The sequence below is a fragment of the Myotis myotis genome, unplaced genomic scaffold, assembly GCF_014108235.1.
Source record: "Myotis myotis isolate mMyoMyo1 unplaced genomic scaffold, mMyoMyo1.p scaffold_m19_p_7, whole genome shotgun sequence".
Taxonomy (NCBI): domain Eukaryota; kingdom Metazoa; phylum Chordata; class Mammalia; order Chiroptera; family Vespertilionidae; genus Myotis; species Myotis myotis.
The window spans coordinates 4,675,923-4,692,390 of NW_023416379.1; the positions used below are offsets into that span (position 1 = coordinate 4,675,923).

At 45.9% G+C, this 16,468-nt stretch overlaps 2 protein-coding genes across 11 annotated transcripts in view; one reads left to right on the forward strand and one right to left on the reverse strand.

Annotated features, from left to right (window-relative positions):
* Window positions 1-2,150: 2,150 nt before the first annotated feature.
* GTF2H5 (general transcription factor IIH subunit 5) lies at window positions 2,151-14,348 on the reverse strand. Of its 3 annotated transcripts, none has more exons than XM_036317592.1 (3): window positions 14,260-14,348; window positions 13,143-13,216; window positions 2,151-2,560 (listed from the first exon to the last, which is right to left on the reverse strand). In XM_036317592.1, exons 2-3 carry the CDS (start codon window positions 13,175-13,177, stop codon window positions 2,380-2,382), a joined length of 216 nt encoding a protein of 71 aa, XP_036173485.1. In that variant the 5' UTR covers window positions 13,178-13,216; window positions 14,260-14,348; the 3' UTR covers window positions 2,151-2,379. The 3 variants fall into 3 exon arrangements, with proteins under 3 accessions (XP_036173485.1, XP_036173486.1, XP_036173484.1); XM_036317593.1 differs by lacking the exon at window positions 14,260-14,348 and adding an exon at window positions 14,079-14,252; XM_036317591.1 differs by lacking the exons at window positions 13,143-13,216; window positions 14,260-14,348 and adding an exon at window positions 8,389-9,663.
* Window positions 14,349-14,389: 41 nt separating this feature from the next.
* The window catches only part of SERAC1 (serine active site containing 1), a 36,621-nt gene continuing 34,542 nt past the window's right edge, over window positions 14,390-16,468 (forward strand). For 5 of the 8 annotated variants that reach the window (XR_004968820.1, XM_036317172.1, XM_036317176.1 and 2 more), the window contains exon 1: window positions 14,390-14,518. The gene's annotated coding sequence lies outside the window, so the exon portion shown is untranslated. The remainder of the gene's footprint in view (window positions 14,519-16,468) is intronic. The other 3 variants (XM_036317174.1, XM_036317175.1, XM_036317173.1) reach the window with 2 other exon arrangements.

Consider the following 16,468-nt stretch of genomic DNA (forward strand, 5'->3'; position numbering starts at 1 on the left):
TCTCGAGTGGTTGAGGCAAACAATGGAATACCTACTGTATAGCTATGAGAATGAAAAAACTACAGGTGGCCCTTGAATACAAGGAGTGAGCAGAGTGGTTAGGATCACCAACCCCTGTGCAGTTGAAAATCCATGTATAACTTTTGACTCTTCCAAAACGATTAATAGCTTCCTTTGGCTGGAAGCCTTACCAATAACATAAAGAGTTGATTAAAACATGTTTTGCAAGTTATATGTATTATGTACTGTCTTCTTACAATAAAGAAAAAGATGTTACTAAGAAAATCATATGGAGAATACATTTACTTTATTTATTGAAAAAATCCATGTGTAAGTGGACTTGCACAGTTCAAACCCATTGTTCAAGGTCAGCTGTATAACGCCATGCAACAGTGCAGATCACTCTCACAAACATAATGCTGAGTAACAGACGCCAGACAGGAATACATGCTGCATGATTCCATCGATAAAAAGTTAATAAATAAGCAAAACTATGTTCAAAGTCAGCACAGTGTTGGCCCTTGGGTGTTTCTATGAAAGGGCTTTTGGGATGGTGGTGTTTCTTTCTTGATCTGGGTGTTGGTTGTATAAGTGTGTTCAGTTTGTGGAAATTCTGAGGTTTGTACATTTATGATTTGCGCATTTTCTGTATGTATGTCATACTTTGATTAAAAACTTCTCTGAGGTTTCTAGGTGAAACAAAACTAACCACACTCACACTACAAAAACTCACAATTGTTAACAGGAACAAGAAAAATAAGCGTCTAGGCTAGACTGGTAATTAAAAGTCACATTCCATTATATTCCTAATGTATTAAATTGTGATGAAAAAGGTAGGAAAACAATTTATCTACACTAATAAAAGAGAAACATGGTAATTGGCGTACGACCGCTACCCTTTTCATTGGCTAATGAGCGAGATATGCAAATTAACTGTCAGCCAAGATGGCGGCCGGCAGCCAGGCAGCTTGAAACTAACATGAGGCTTGCTTGCCTTAGTGACGGAGGATCGTTGGAGGAAACCAACGTTCTCCGCCTGCGGCTGCAGGCCTCTGAGCGGGCAGTTTAAGAAACATTGTAACAAATACCGCAGGGCTTCAGCCAGCAGATTCGCAACATTGTAAGCAAAGGCCAGAAACCTACTTTCAGCCGCGGAGGCCTAAGAGCTGGAGCCAAGCCTCAAGGTAAAGCTGGTCCAGAATAAAAAAAGAAAAAAGAAAAAAAGGAGCGGTTGGGAACTTCAGTCACTCCCAGCCTGAAAACAGCCCTCAGCCCCTCACCCAGACTGGCCAGGCACCCCAGTAGGGACCCCCACCCTGATCCAGGACACCCTTCAGGGCAAACCAGCCGGCCCCACCCATGCACCAGGCCTCTACCCTATATAGTAAAAGGGTAATATGCCTCCCAGCACCAGGATCAGCGTGACAGGGGGCAGCGCCCAAATCCCCTGATCGCCCTGTGGCTCTGTGTGTGACAGGGGGCAGGGCCCCAACCCCCTGAGCAGCCCTGCTCTGTGCCTGATAGGGGGGAGCTCCCCAAACCCTCCCCCCCCACGGGCCCTGCTCTGTGGGTGATGGGGTAGAGCCATAACCTCCCCATCGGCCTTGCCCTGAGTGTGAGAGTGGCGCCCCAACCCCCTGATCGGCCCTGCTCTGTGGGTGATAGAGGGCGGTGCCCCAACCCCCTGATGGGCCCTGCTCTGTGTGTGACGGGGGCAGCGCCCCAACCCCCTGACTGGCCCTGCTCTGTGCGTGACAGGGGGTGGCGCTGCAACCTCCCCATCGACCCTGCCTTGAGTGTGACAGGGGACAGTGCCCCAACCCCCCAATTGGCCCTACCCTGAGCGTGACTGAGGGTGGCATCACAACCTCCCAATCTGCCCTGCTCTGTGCATGACGGGGCGGCGCCCCAACTCCCCAATCGGCCCTGCTCTGAGCCCAACCAGGGGCTGCACCTAGGGATTGGGCCTGCCCTCTGCCACCCGGGAGCAGGCCTAAGCCAGCAGGTCGTTATCTCCCGAGGGGTCCCAGACTGCGAGAGGGCAAAGGCTGGGCTGAGGGACCCCCCTCCCCCCAAGTGCACAAATTTTTGTGCACCAGGCCTCTAGTATTTTAATAAAGGACAATAAAAAGTCAAATTATAGCCAACTGTTAAGTTTTGTGTTTTGTTTTTTTAATTCTAGGGTACATGTAGTAAAAAAAAGAAAACCACAGACACACACAAAACAGAACCAGAGTATCCGCTCAGGGGCTTTTTTCTGAACAAATGATGCCCGAGTCTTTCTCGCAGCATGCTTCTTAGCAAGTCTCTAAGTCTAGCCTGCCACAGAAGATACTAAGTGATGAGTCTCTTGCATGTTACTTTTAATATCTAGTATTTTCACTTCTGGGTAAGAGAAAAAGCATTTTGGTCCATTAATTCACCTACTCGCTCCTGGAGGACATTAACCAACTCTGCTATTACGAAGACATGCGTGTCATCAATGTCTTGAATGATGAACTTCTTCCCTAGGGCATTTGACTCATCCAAGTACAGCAGAAACTGCTTCATCGCAGGGTCACTGTAGAGGTAAACACATATTGATGAGAAACCTTACTGTCAATTTACACCAGAACCTGAGTGATTAGAATTTTGAGCACGTCGAATTTTTAGGTTAAGTTAAAAATCCTAAACTCTCACTCCCACTCTGCCTTAAGTGTTAATGATTTATAGATGTAGCTTCATTTTAGAGCTGTTAGTGTAAGTTTAAGAGAAAGAGGCCAATAATATTTTGAAAAGAATAATTTGTCACTGACAAGTGAAGAAGTAATGTTCAAAGCTTTGTAGTTAATAGGGCCTAGAATCACAGCCTCCTTAACTGACTTTAAAAATTAATTTTCTTACTTGTCCACAACCATTACATTTAAAAAGCCAATAGCTTTTCAATACCTTGCCAGTGACACGTTAATTTACAAAACCAGTTAAATTGTCACTTTATAAAGCAGGGTACACAGCTAGAGTCAGATCTGGATTCAACCCTAGCTTTAGCACTTACTTGTGTGACCTTAAAATGTATTGAATCTCCCAAAACCTCAAAGTAAACCTACATAACAGAATTGTTATAGAAATTAAAGGAGAAAAATGCCAAGGATAGTATTTGATCTGCAGTTGGTACTCAAGTATCTTCCCCTTCCTTAAAATTCTGAAGCTTATAAGTCTGAACTATCATTCAGAATCTTTAAAGAAAATTCTAACAAAATCTCTTTGTGAATGCTGAGCTCAAAGAAGAAATCCAAATTCAATTCTATTTATTTGTGGCTTTATTTTGAAATGAATAGAATAATCAGAAGGGGAAAAGGGATATAATTTTTTGGATTTACCGAAATGTGTCTTTCATCAAAGCCATGACAAGGGATGAGTATAGCTACAGAAAAGAGTCCAAGGACCACACCCTGGACAACCCAACATCAAAAGGTTAAAAAGGACAGATCAGCCCTGATTGGTTTGGCTCAGTGGATAGAGCATCGGCCTGCGGACTGAGGGGTCCCAGGTTCGATTCCGGTCAAGGGCATGTGCCTTGGTTGCAGGCACATCCCCAGTGGGAGGTGTGCAGGAGGCAGCTGATTGATGTTCCTCTCTCATCGATGTTTCGGGCTCTCTGTCCCTCTCCCTTCCTCTCTGTAAAAAATCAATAAAATATATTTTAAAAAAAGGACAGATCAGCAAAGCAGATTATAAAGAAGTGAACACTGAAGTAGGAAGAAAGCATGAAGAGTCCTGGAAGCCAAGTGAACAAAAGACATTCAAGAAGAGTAAGTGATCGACATTTGGGGAGAAACCAAGATGGCGGCATAGGTTAACGCGGGAGATTCCTGCCTTGAACAACCACTTCAAAAAACAACTAAAGACGGAACGGACATCATCCAGAACCACAGGAAGGCTGGCTGAGTGGAAATTCTACAACTAGGAGGAAAGAGAATATCATACCCAGACTCAGAGGAGGCGCAGTGCTGAAGTGAAATACTCAGGTGCGGAGTGCGCGCGAGCGCGGGCTGGCGGCGGAGGGCGCGGTTGTTGTTTTCAATCGGGAGGGAGTTTCAGACTCTGAGCTCCAGATCCGGGCGAGTCTCTAGGGACCCAGACTCAAACAGGAGAAGCGGGACTGTCTGGCTTCAGTCAGAACTCGAAGGCAGCTTTTTGTCCGAGGTTTGCAGCGGTTGCTGGGACTCTGTGAGGCAGAGCCCCTAGGGACGGAACTGAGAGCAGCCATAACTGCTCGCTCCGGCCCGCCCTGTAGATCCCCTGGGACCCGCCCCACCCAAGCCCTGCGCAGAGCCATTTGCCGGATAGCCTCAGGCAAACGCTAGATTAGCACCGCCCTAGAGATCCAGCACAGAAGCTCTCCCACTGCAGACACAGCGGACTCTCATAGCCAGTTAGCCTGGAGGTCAAATCACCCCCGGTATTGCCGTCAACAATCAAGGTTTAACTACAACAAGACTGCGCACAAAGACCACTAGGGGGTGTACCAAGAAAGCATAAAAAATGCGGAGACAAAGAAACAGGACAAAACTGTCAATGGAGGATATTGAGTTCAGAACCACACTTCTAAGGTCTCTTAAGAACTGTCTAGAAGCCGCCGATAAATGTAGTGAGATCCTCAAGAAAACTAATGAGACCCTCGATGTTATGATAAAGAACCAACTAGAAATTAAGCATACACGGACTGAAATAACGAATACTATACAGACTCCCAACAGCAGACCAGAGGAGCGCAAGAATCAAGGCAAAGATTTGAAATGCGAAGAAGCAAAAAACACCCAACCAGAAAAGCAAAATGAAAAAAGAATCCGAAAATACGAAGATAGTGTAAGGAGCCTCTGGGACAGCTTCAAGCGTACCAACATCAGAATTATAGGGGTGCCAGAAGATGAGAGAGAGCAAGATATTGAAAACCTATTTGAAGAAATAATGACAGAAAACTTCCCCCACCTGGTGAAAGAAATAGACTTACAGGTCCAGGAAGCGCAGAGAACCCCAAACAAAAGGAATCCAAAGAGGACCACACCAAGACACATCATAATTAAAATGCCAAGAGCAAAAGACAAAGAGAGAATCTTAAAAGCAGCAAGAGAAAGAAACTCAGTTACCTACAAGGGAATACCCATACGACTGTCAGCTGATTTCTCAACAGAAACTTTGCAGGCCAGAAGGGAGTGGCAAGAAATATTCAAAGTGATGAATGCCAAGAACCTACAACCAAGATTACTTTATCCAGCAAAGCTATCATTCAGAACTGAAGGTCAGATAAAGAGCTTCACAGATAAGGAAAAGCTAAAGGAGTTCATCACCACCAAACCAGTATTATATGAAATGCTGAAAGGTATCCTTTAAGAGGAAGAAGAAGAAAAAGGTAAAGATACAAATTATGAACAACAAACATGCATCTATCAACAAGTGAATCTAAGAATCAAGTGAATAAATAATCTGGTGATCATAATAGAATCAGGGACATAGAAAGGGAATGGACTGACTATTCTTGGGGGGGAAAGGGGTGTGGGAGATGCGGGAAGAGACTGGACAAAAAATCGTACACCTATGGATGAGGACAGTGGGTGGGGAGTGAGGGTGGAGGGTGGGGCGGGAACTGGGAGGAGGGGAGTTATGGGGGGAAAAAAGAGGAACAAATGTAATAATCTGAACAATAAAGATTTAATTTAAAAAAAAAAAAAAAAAAAAGAAGAGTGAGTGATCAACTGTGCCCAATGCTGTTAATAGGTATAGTAAGGTAAGGACTGAGAATTGACTATTGGATTCAGAGTTGCTGGACTTGGCAAGGGCAGTTTTGGTGGAATCATAGAGGAGAAAGCCTGACTGAAGTGGGTTTCGGAAAAGACAGAAATTAAAGAAAGTGAACACAGAAGGCCTTCTGGGAAATTGTGGTACAAAGAGCAGGAAAACAGAGTGGGAGCTGGATGGGGATGTGGGAATCAAGTGTTTTCACCTGGGAGGGGAGAATAATAGTATGTTTGTGATGCTGACGGAAATGACCTAATGGAGAAAGAAAAGCTGATAAAGCAGGAGAAAAGAGGAGAACTTCTGAAAAGGTGTTCTTAAATAGGCAAGAGGGGATGGGATCTAGTTCCCAAGCAGAGAAGAGTATATGGGCACAGACAGATCCATGTGGTAAAGACTAGTGGACATTCTCTTCTGATTTTTTTTTCCTCAGTTAATCAGGAAGCAAGGGCTCAGCTGGAAGTGAGGACAGGGAAATTGTTTGAGATATGAGAAACTGAAGGAATGAAATACTATATGTCATCCATTCTAAGAACCATTTTTCCTCACATTTTAACATCTTTAAAATTGGGACGAGTCTTACAATAAAGAGCACGTTATAGTATAATTGGCAGTGGTTTTTCTTAGAGGTACTTAAAATATTGGTAAGTTATAAAATCGATGAAATCTTAGATTTAATTGACTGTAAAAGCGTTACTAGGAGTGGGAGAAGTGGACTAGGAAATGTAGGTTTGCTGGCTAGCATTCAGGCTCCATGTGAGTTTATCAGACATAAATATGAAGTGAGACTAATTAGTATGTTTGTATGTTTTTCTCCAGCCACTGAGAATTATGGAGGTAAAGGCTCAGAGAGGGTGAAGAGCTGAATTTTACCAGATTTGGTGAGTGTGACAGAAGGGAAAGGGAGTTGAATGTGTCTTTGAGAGAACAAGTATTTGATGGGCTGCGGAACATAAGCTGGGAAAGGAGGAGAGTGAGATGTTGGGGTGGCGAAGGACAATGAAAAGGTGGGAGAATCAACAGACTGTATATCTGTAGAGTGGAGGAAATTATGGAGATATGGGGCATTAGAGGGAGTGAACAGGAAAGGAGGGGGTTGTCAGATGCCTACAGTGGAGACTTTGGAGATGGCACTATGGGTAGGGACAGGTGTAGGTCTGACTATGTGAATGAGTGACTGCAACTGGGTGGAGGGTAAGCTTACTGGAAGAGGTCAGGGAACTGAGAGGACATGGTATTGAAAGGACTGACCCCATGGACATCAAAATCACTAACAACATGACAGGACAGCTCCTGGAGAGTGACCGGTAGTCTTCAGAGAAAAACCCTCAAGAAAAGATCTGGGTGTTTGTGGATTATTCCAAAGTGGGTGGTCTGGTCTGATGGTATGAGATTCAGAACTGGGAGTTACTATGGAAGAGAGGAGAATTCCTAGAAGTGACAACGAGGAGTAAGGTAGATACCTATCCCGTTCCTGGCCCAATGGTACAAGAGGTATTAGAGAAACAATTCAACACTTCATAGGGTTGTGGGAGCAGTGCACTCAGGAGAAAGCCAGGTTTTGTTATAGCCTAAAGGAAAGGGGGCCTGGGGAAAGGAAGAGGAAAAGTTCAGAGAAGAGGCTGAGGGGGTTCTGTTGCTCTCTCAGGTTCTAGAGGGCAAAGTGCAAAGGATGGTGAGGAGATGGAATTAATAAAGTGGATGATACAGCCATAGACAATGCGTGTAAAAGGAGTGAGGGGTGGCAATGGAAGTATGTGGCCTTTTGGGGGACTGAAAACAAGAAAGAATATAAGGTATAAGACTGAGGGTCTCCTGACAGATAGTGACACTGAGACTAAAAGGCAACAATAGCCAGTGATGGATGGGAGAGAGAATGGAGGTCTCTGACAAAGATAGCTAACGTAATGAAGGAATGAGGTAGGGTGCCTGAGGCTTCAGAAGGGAGATGTTCACTAATTAGATGTTTGTCCTGCCCTACAGATAGGTCAGAAAAGGTTATTTCCGGTGATAATTCTAATTATGGGCAAGGCCCCTAATTTAAATTCCTCTATGTAAGTAAGCGGGGGCAAAAGTTTCTCTTGAGCCCGCAGGATCTCGACTGCCTTCAATTCAAAATACTCTACATACCCCAGAGGCACATCTTGGGGTGACTCATTCTGAACCCCTACACATGCTATCCTTGCTACTTACCAGCCATCTCTTGTTAGACTTGCATTACACATTACTTAATAGTTTTCTTTAAATTGCTTTCAAATCAACTTTTAAGCTTAACTTCACCTGGTACAAATCACCAGTATCTTGATGTGCTTATTTTTACCTCAAATAAATTAAACTTGTCACATAAAAACTAATTTTGTGTTCTAATTCCCCTCTGCCCCCAAATGTGTGTTTTCCTACCAACCATCTTGAACACCAGTGGTATCACTAGGAAACTGCTGACAAATGAGATGACTTAACCAGACCTGAGGCCCTGAACCTAACTGTTCCCTATACCTGGGCTCCTGAGCATTAAAGAGAAAAAACCAACATGATATAGAAAAATGTTAGTTACATGCAAACAAGTGGTTAGAATAAGATGGAACTTGGAGACATTGTAGAAAATAGGTCTACCTTTCATCTAGCGCCAATATTCCACCTTTGTGTGCCAATCCACCCAGCAGGATGAGCCTTGGTTCACACAGAGGTACTTCTTGCAAAGTGAGCACCAGATGTTGCTCTTCACCTTCTTGCATGGATTGTCTTTGTAAGACACTCCAGGATTTTGCTTGTTGTACCTGGAGTGCTTTTCCATGCACACAACACAGATATGATTACACGATGTCCCAGGGGGAATCTCTGCAAAATGATTGCCTGGGGTCATCCGTTGAGGGCAGGGTTCCTTTTGTGGGTGGCGGTGGGCTGTTGTCCTGTATCCACCAATAAGTGGCAGGCACAGTTTCTGAATATATCTGGTGAAATAAACTGGCTTTTTTTGAAGCAGCTTGCTGCTTTGAAGCATACAAGTGTAAGAATTATAACTGGCTCACATAAAAAATTTTATGAAAAGCAGCCGGGGCCAGCGGTAATGACGACGAGACCGGTGAAGGCGGGTCATCTGGTCATTTTTGTCACAGCCACCCATATATTTATTATAGTCCTTCACCAGCTGTGACATCTGTATTTCTTGCACACCGCCATCTTTATTTCTTCTGTTTATTACTACATTTTGGGCTGGATTGTGGTAGTTCGAAATAAATGTGATGGGCTTTCTATCCTGCCAAACTAAACATGTTACACTTTCTTGACATAGATAGCAACTGTCACCCCTAGCAAGTTTTTTTACACTTTTCAGTGACTTAGGAAACTGCTTCCTGTTTTGCTGCAGGGTTCCCACAATTCCTGTGTGTAATTCTGACAGTGCATATTTAGCAAGGGTTAGAGTTGTAGAACCGGTCCATGACAAGCACATGAGATTTATTTTCCATTGCACATGAGGTCAGGAGACGAACGACTGTATTTCCTACTGCGCCCAAGTCTTTTATAGGCATTGGTGCAGCACCAGTGTAGATTTCTGCATTCAAAATGTAGCGTCTCACCTTCACAGAGAAGGAAAGACTTGATGCCCCACTTTGTGGGCCTATCCTTGATATACTGCTTGATGGCCAAGCGGTTTTTTGTCGGGATCATCCCCTCATCTAGGCTCAAATGTTGCTTTGGCAGATAGAAGTGGAGAAACTTGGGGAGCAGACTTTCCAAGAAAGGCCTAACTTTATATATTCTATCTGTCTTATCGATATCTGTGTCTTCCTCATCAATTATGTGTATAAAACTCCAAAGGGCCAAGAATCTGTCTAGAACAGCTGTGGGCAAACTACGGCTGCCGGATCTGGCCTGTTTGAAATGAATAAAACTAAAAAAAAAAAAAAAAAAAAAGACCGTACCCTTTTATGTAATGATGTTTACTTTGAATTTATATTAGTTCACACAAACACTCCATCCATGCTTTTGTTCCGGCCCTCCGGTCCAGTTTAAGAACCCATTGTGGCCCTCGAGTCAAAAAGTTTGCCCACCCCTGGTCTAGAGTCATAACATTTCGAAATCCGGGAGTAATCCCAACAAAGTCAGAGCCCTCATTTGTCCAATAATCCCGATAGCTGGGCTTTATACATAAGTATTCCATATAGTTCCTCAGTCCAAGAAAAGCCTTCATTTCTTCCACTGTGGCATCCTTGAAATTTTTGGCATTGTAGGAGTTGGGCTTTGCTATATGCAATTGGTGGGCCCGGAGGTTCGTTTTCTGTCGAATTTTGCCAGAAAGTATCATCCAAAAACAAGGATAAAAAGTCAATTGGTTCACTCTCCTCTGTGATAGATCCAGGAATGTTCACTGGGCCTTTTCCATCCTCAGTGAAATTCAGATCTGAATTTGGTGATACAAAATTCCTTGTCCAACCTTCATCACCACCTAGATCTGCCCCATCAGCTGTTTGAGGGACACGCCCCCCTTCTCCTACTATCAATCTAGCTCCAGATCTGTAAGGTTCAAGATTCTCCTCATCACTCGAGCTCTCACTGTCTGTGTCACTTGAACTGGAAACGTATTCTTGATGAAATTCTGACTCCTCAGAGTCTGAATCAACCAAAGTATCGATCACCTGTTGGACTGTGATAAGCCTAGACCTACTTCGCTTTCCTTTTGAAGTGCTTGGTTCATCAGCCGCTCGTTTCATTGTGAATTTTCAGAATTTTTTCACGTCAAACCACACAAAGTCAATTCAAACACATGGGGGCAGACATTTGCAATGGCTAACCATGAGGTTTGACCACGATTGGCTGGTTATTTTTAGTTTGCGACGCATTTTTTTCACGTACTAGGCAAAGTACCGAAAATTAGGTACAGCGATATAGCGGCAGATTTGGAAATTACCGAAAAATCGGTACAGCGATCTGGTAGGGTTGAGTGGCTGGTTAGTTAGGCAATTTATATCAATGGCCTCCATTAAACTTTTTGAAAGAAAATAGAAAGCAGTCAATTTGAGATTGAATTCTCAAGCCTGTACCTGAAATATAATTTGTAATAATTCAAAATATAAAAGTTTAAGGGACAATTTGTTATGAAATGTACAGCACCTGAAATATCTTGCTGAATACAGGGCTATTCTACTTCTACATGGTCTCTGGGAGAACCTGCTGACAAGGCAAAAAAACAAAACCAAGTGCCCATATGTACAATGGCTTCCAGTGTGTTATCTTATTCCACCTCTTACCACCACCTGACACAGCCCACTCACCTACCTGAAACATTCCTAACTTCCCTCCAACTGCACTGTTTTATTCTGAACTGCTTTTGTTGGTCTCTCCTCTACCCAAACTTTAAATCTGCACTATGCGTTGGTAGCCTGCTAGTCACATGTCAGTACTGAGCACTTGAAATTTGGATAGTCTGTGAAATGTGCTGTAAAATAAAATCCACATTGGATTTTGAAGCTAATATGGAAAAAGACAGCACAATTTTGAAGTCTTAGTACAGACTCTGAAACCTTACTCCATGTGGAAATATTCTAGGCATACCGGGTTGAATAAAATATATTAATTTCACCTGTTTCATTTTACTTTCTCATGTAGCTACTAGAAAATGTAAGATGGCATATGTGGCACACAGTATTATTTCTATAGGGCAGTGCTACTATAAATGCAAGAAGTACTCAGGGATTTGGACTTGCTCCTCCCTCAGCCTTGCCATCACGTAAGCAGTACCATTATCCATATTATGACTCATATTAGGGGCCTAGAGATACAGGTAACAGTATTTTCAGAGAATGGGAGTGACCACAGATGAGACCGAATTACTGGTGGGGCAAGCAAACAAGTGGAGACTGAGCAAGACCGGTGCAGCAGTTCCGGTTTTCAGCTGCACGATAACCAAGCCCCACGTTAGGTGGCTTTGCGGAACTGACCCGTGCTGGGCGTTGAGGGCCTCGGCTCATTTAGGTTTCTCCTTTCTCCCTTGAAATGTACAACTAGTTTAAACAACCTTCACCTGGCTCACTTAGCTTTTTTTCTCCCTGCATTTTTGGAAGACCATAGTTTGTGAGGTGAAGACTTAGCAGGCCCTGAAATTCTGCGGTAGGCAGTTAGACAGACACGAGCAGAGCAAGGACAGTCACCCGGGCGGAAAGCCCCAGGTGCCTAGCAACGGGCAAGACTGGGAAAATAAGGACCTCACTCCCAGGATAAGCTTTCTTCCCCTTGTATATCGCTGGTCATTCAGTTTAGACGCCCTGAGGGGTGGAACAAGGGGGCAACTAGTGACCTCATTCGACTCCCATGCAGGCCCTTGCACAACCACTCCCTTAAGCATTAACCTCTAGGGATAAGATCTAGGCCTCAGTTGTGTTTCAGCTCCAGGCCCTGCACAACCAGACTGGGCTGACTCAGGACCAGTTCCATTGACTAATGACCCCTGACACCCTCCTGAAAGGACACACCCAGAAAGCTGAATATTTTATTGAGATCCTCCTCCGGGCCCGCCCCTAAAACCCTGCCTTCAAAGCCCTTAGGAAGGCGGACTCTCCCAAGAGCAAGCTGGTGCCTTTCTGCCGCTCCCTCCCTTCCTCCCAGGCCAGTGGCCTTCACCCTCTCCCTCCTCAGCTCCAAGGCCCTTTCTTTGGCCTCTATAACTTGTTTCCTGAGCCCATTTCTTCTACCGCTTTCTTCCTCTGTGACTTCCTAATAGCCCTACCAGACCGCTGTACCGATTTTTAGGTAATTTCCACACAAAAGTGGAATATTGGCACTAGATGAAAGGTAGACCTATTTTCTACAATGTCTCCAAGTTCCATCTTATTCTAACCACTTGTTTGCATGTAACTAACATTTTTCTATATCATGTTGGTTTTTTCTCTTTAATGCTCAGGAGCCCAGGTATAGGGGACAGTTGGATTCAGGGCATCAGGTCTGGTAGACCTAATTAAACTTTCTCTTATAGTTTGAGTCTTGGCTCTGAATCCTTTCTTAGCCAGAACTCAAGGAAGGAGGTTGTTGAACCAAGATCTGGTCTGACTCCACCAGTGTAACACCCGGTGCCCTTCTCACCGCTGCCAACAATTCTAGTCAATACCCGTGGTTTTAGAACACCTGCCCTGTTTCCCTACAGAGCGCGAATCTAACAACTATGCTGCTTCCCACCAAAAATGGGTGGAAATAATGCCAATTACATCAGTTCAACACAGCCACTGAGATCTGGCACCAGGAAGAAACTTAGCCACAAAATCTGTTCCATTTGTTATCTAAGCAAGAAAACTGAAGTCAAGGAAGGTGAAAAACTTGATTCATTCAGCTCTTAAAACAAAAGAAAAAACTCATGAAGTATCAAAGCTACTAACCATTCTATGAGCACTCCTTTCAAGACGTTGACCATCTTCTCCTCAGTCGGAAGATGCAGACGACCTTAAAAATGCTAACAAAAGGAAGACAGTGACATACAATCCAAAAGCATCAACATTAATACACTTTGGAGATTTACCTCTGAAATGAGGGAGAATATGAATAAACACCTAAGTCTTTGAGGACGGAGAGCTGACATTAAGAAAACAAACAGATATTCTGATCTTTCAGTAAAATTACACATCTACTGGGATATTAATGTCTAAACCTTACTTGCAAACAAGTTTACCAGTCAATCCTAATGAAAGCAAGCGGCTTACCGACACCAGTGTGTCCAACCCAGTTTTTAAAATTAAAACATTCGTTGAGCCCTAGTTGGTTTGACTCAGGGGAAGGAGCGCGGCCTGAGGACTGAAGAGTCCCGTGTTTGACCAGGGTCCCGGCTCCAGCCCCAGTAGGGGGCGTGCAGGAGGCAGCCCATCAACGATTCTCAACATTGATGTTTCTCTCTCTCCCTCCCTCTCCTTTCCTCTCTGAAATCAATAAAAAAATATATTTTAAAAAGTAATAAAACATTAGTTGAAAGATTTCTCTTCCCACACAAGAGTATGATTAAAAAAAAAAAAAGATCCTGGGAGGCAGAAATCACAGGATGGTAGCTCCGAAAGAGGCCTTAAAATTATATATTGAGTCCAATCATCTCATTTTACCGCTGAGACAGGGCCTTGGAAGAGATTAAGCAGTAGCTCCCCGTTCCCTCCCCAAAGGGTACAAGCCGGGTCTTCAGACTTGTGTTCATTTACCAAATAAATGACATTCCCAAGGATCTAAACTAAAAGGGAAAAAACCCAGCCCGTGCCCGCCAACCTAACCCTTAGCCTCCTACACCTGGTCCCGGGGCAATGCCCCCCAAAGGAAATTCACGGCGCAGTCACCGTGCGCCAGCCGCCCGGCCTCGTCAGAACGGCCCGAGGGGGTGCGGGACACCGCCCAGTACCCCAGCGGCTGGAGGACAGGCTGCCCGGTCCCTTCACCCGCTTCTCTCTTTCTTCGGGACCCCTACATCTTCCTCGCACCCCACTTTTCCCTCTCGTTCTGGGAGCAGACGCCGCGTACCTCCGCCCACGGAACCAGCAGCACTCCAGCGTCGCCTACAGAGCACGCAACGCCTGACGTCATCGCGTCGGCGACGCCCTGGAGGGTGGGAGGCGGGTGTGGGCGGGGCCGAGGGCGGGGCGTGGAGAGCGGGGGCGGGGTCACGTGCCGCCCGCCTCCAGGTGGAGGTCGCGGGCTGGCCGCGGGGGAGGAAGGTGCTTTCCTCGCTGACCCGGCCTCGGAGAGCTGCGGCGGGCAGGCCAAGCCCAGGTGCCGGCAGGTGGGAAGGGGAGCCGGGCTTGCGGGGGCGGGCGAGGGCGTCGGTGAAGCGGGCCAAGCGGAGAGCTGGGCGGGTGGCGGCGGGCTCGGCTGTGGAGAGGCCGGGGCGCCCCCGCGTGGACTGGCGGGCCTCGGCTGACCCGCTGACCCTCTGCCGGGCGTGAGGGCCTCTCTGGAAGCCTAAAGCCCACTCTTTCCCGGTCGCCGCCGTTCTCTGGCTCTTCTCCGAGACCCAAAGAGAACGTGTGTGTGTGTGTGGAGGGGGGGGGCGGGGAGAGGGGGGTGCCATCGTCGGCGCGGTAGGGAGGGAGTGCTGATAAGGAGGACGGACCGGCTCCCTTCAAATAGGCCCTTCCAGACCCAGGTCCCAGCGCTGACCCAGGAGGGAGGTCCAATAGATGGAGTGCTGGCAGGTCTCTGAGCCCAGCAACGGTCACTTTAACCCGAGAGACCCCCCGAAGGTCTGAAATTCATCGCGTCCCCAAATTCTGGTCTGTGTTCTAACAGCGCGCTGTCTGTCTGTTTTAACCAGCGGGGGTTCGAGGTTCATGCGTTCTGCTCCATAGGTTAAGCTGTCCTGCAGCTGGGCTCCTGTGTGTGAATATGGTTTACAAGCCCAGCCCCTCCACGTATTTCCCTTTTCCTATTCCTCAAATCTGTTCCTTCCCCTTGGTTTCCATTGCTGTTGGGGGCACCTGCGCTCCCTCTTTCATCTGCCTCGAAGTATAGTTCTCCCCAAGTACCTTTCTTTGCTTTTTTGGTTCTTGCCTGCCTTCTTCTCCTTGGCCATCTCAGCAGTTCCATCACGTTGACCCTCCCTCCACCCTTGCGCTCCAGGTGCCATCCCGATGCCTGCGAGTACTTACATGGCTCCTCTCATACTGACCTGTTGTAGGTGGTGGAACAGCACTGGGTGTTAGAATTAGGACACATGGCCCGGGTGGAAGGGAAAAGTTTTAGTCCTTAAAAATGCCAAGTCAAAGGATGGGAGAAAAAGGAAACATTAGTTTGGAGGGGTGTGGCCAAATATTTAAGAAACATAGATAAATTCAGGATCCAGTTCAATTTATAGGTGAAAAATAAAACTTTGAAGACAAAGTTTTATTTAAATTAGAGTCTGATATTCACAACTGTGTATTATAGTCTATTGAAACACAATTCACCCCCCCCCCCACCCCAATTCACTCTCAAGTGGAAGAGAGAGGGAAAGACAGAGAGAAATATCGATGTGAGAGAAACACATTAATTGTTTGCCTCCTGCATGTGCCTGGACAGGGGGGGAGGTTGGGGGTATGGGGGGGTGGGTGGAGACTGCAACCAAGGTACATGCCCTTGACCAGAATCAAACTTGGGACCCTTGGGTCTGCAGGCCCACGCTCTATACACTGAGCCAAATCGGCCACACTCACACTGTAAAAACATATACGTATACTAGAGGCCCAGTGCACGAAATTCGTGCATGGGTAGAGTCCCTAGCAGCGGCCAGCTGGATCCTCCCTTCCCTGGCTGCTGGTTGCAGGCCTTCTTTCATTCTGCGCCGCCCCCTGGTGGTCAGCGCACGTCATAGCAAGTGAGCAAACTCCCAGTTGGTCCAACTCCCGAGGGGACACTTTGCATATTAGGCTTTTATATATGCATATGATTTTTGTTGATTTCAGAGAGAAAAGGAGAGGGAGAGAGAGAGAGAAACATCAATGATGAGAGGGAATCATTGATGGGCTGTCTCCTGTATGCCCCGAACCGGGGATCAGGCCCAAAATCTGGGCATGTGCCCTGACTGGGAAATTGAATCATGACTAACCGGTTCATAGGTCTACGCTCAACCACTGAGCCATGCCAGCCAGGCACACTCAGACTTTTAAGAGACATATTTCTAATAAAGTATGACATTCACTAACAGTTTCAAGTGTATTTTCTAGCTTTTCTGTAATAAAAGGCCCAAAGTTGGTGA

Bases quoted from the DNA above. Each gene is read 5' to 3' on its own strand.
- GTF2H5 (XM_036317591.1), bottom strand. From the start codon at position 8,510: ATGCAAGAAGGTGAAGAGCAACATCTGGTGCTCACTTTGCAAGAAGTA. The intron at 2,561-8,388 runs GTAGACCTATTT...TTACCTCTACAG, and splicing joins ATATTGGCGCTAGATGAAAG to TGACCCTGCGATGAAGCAGT.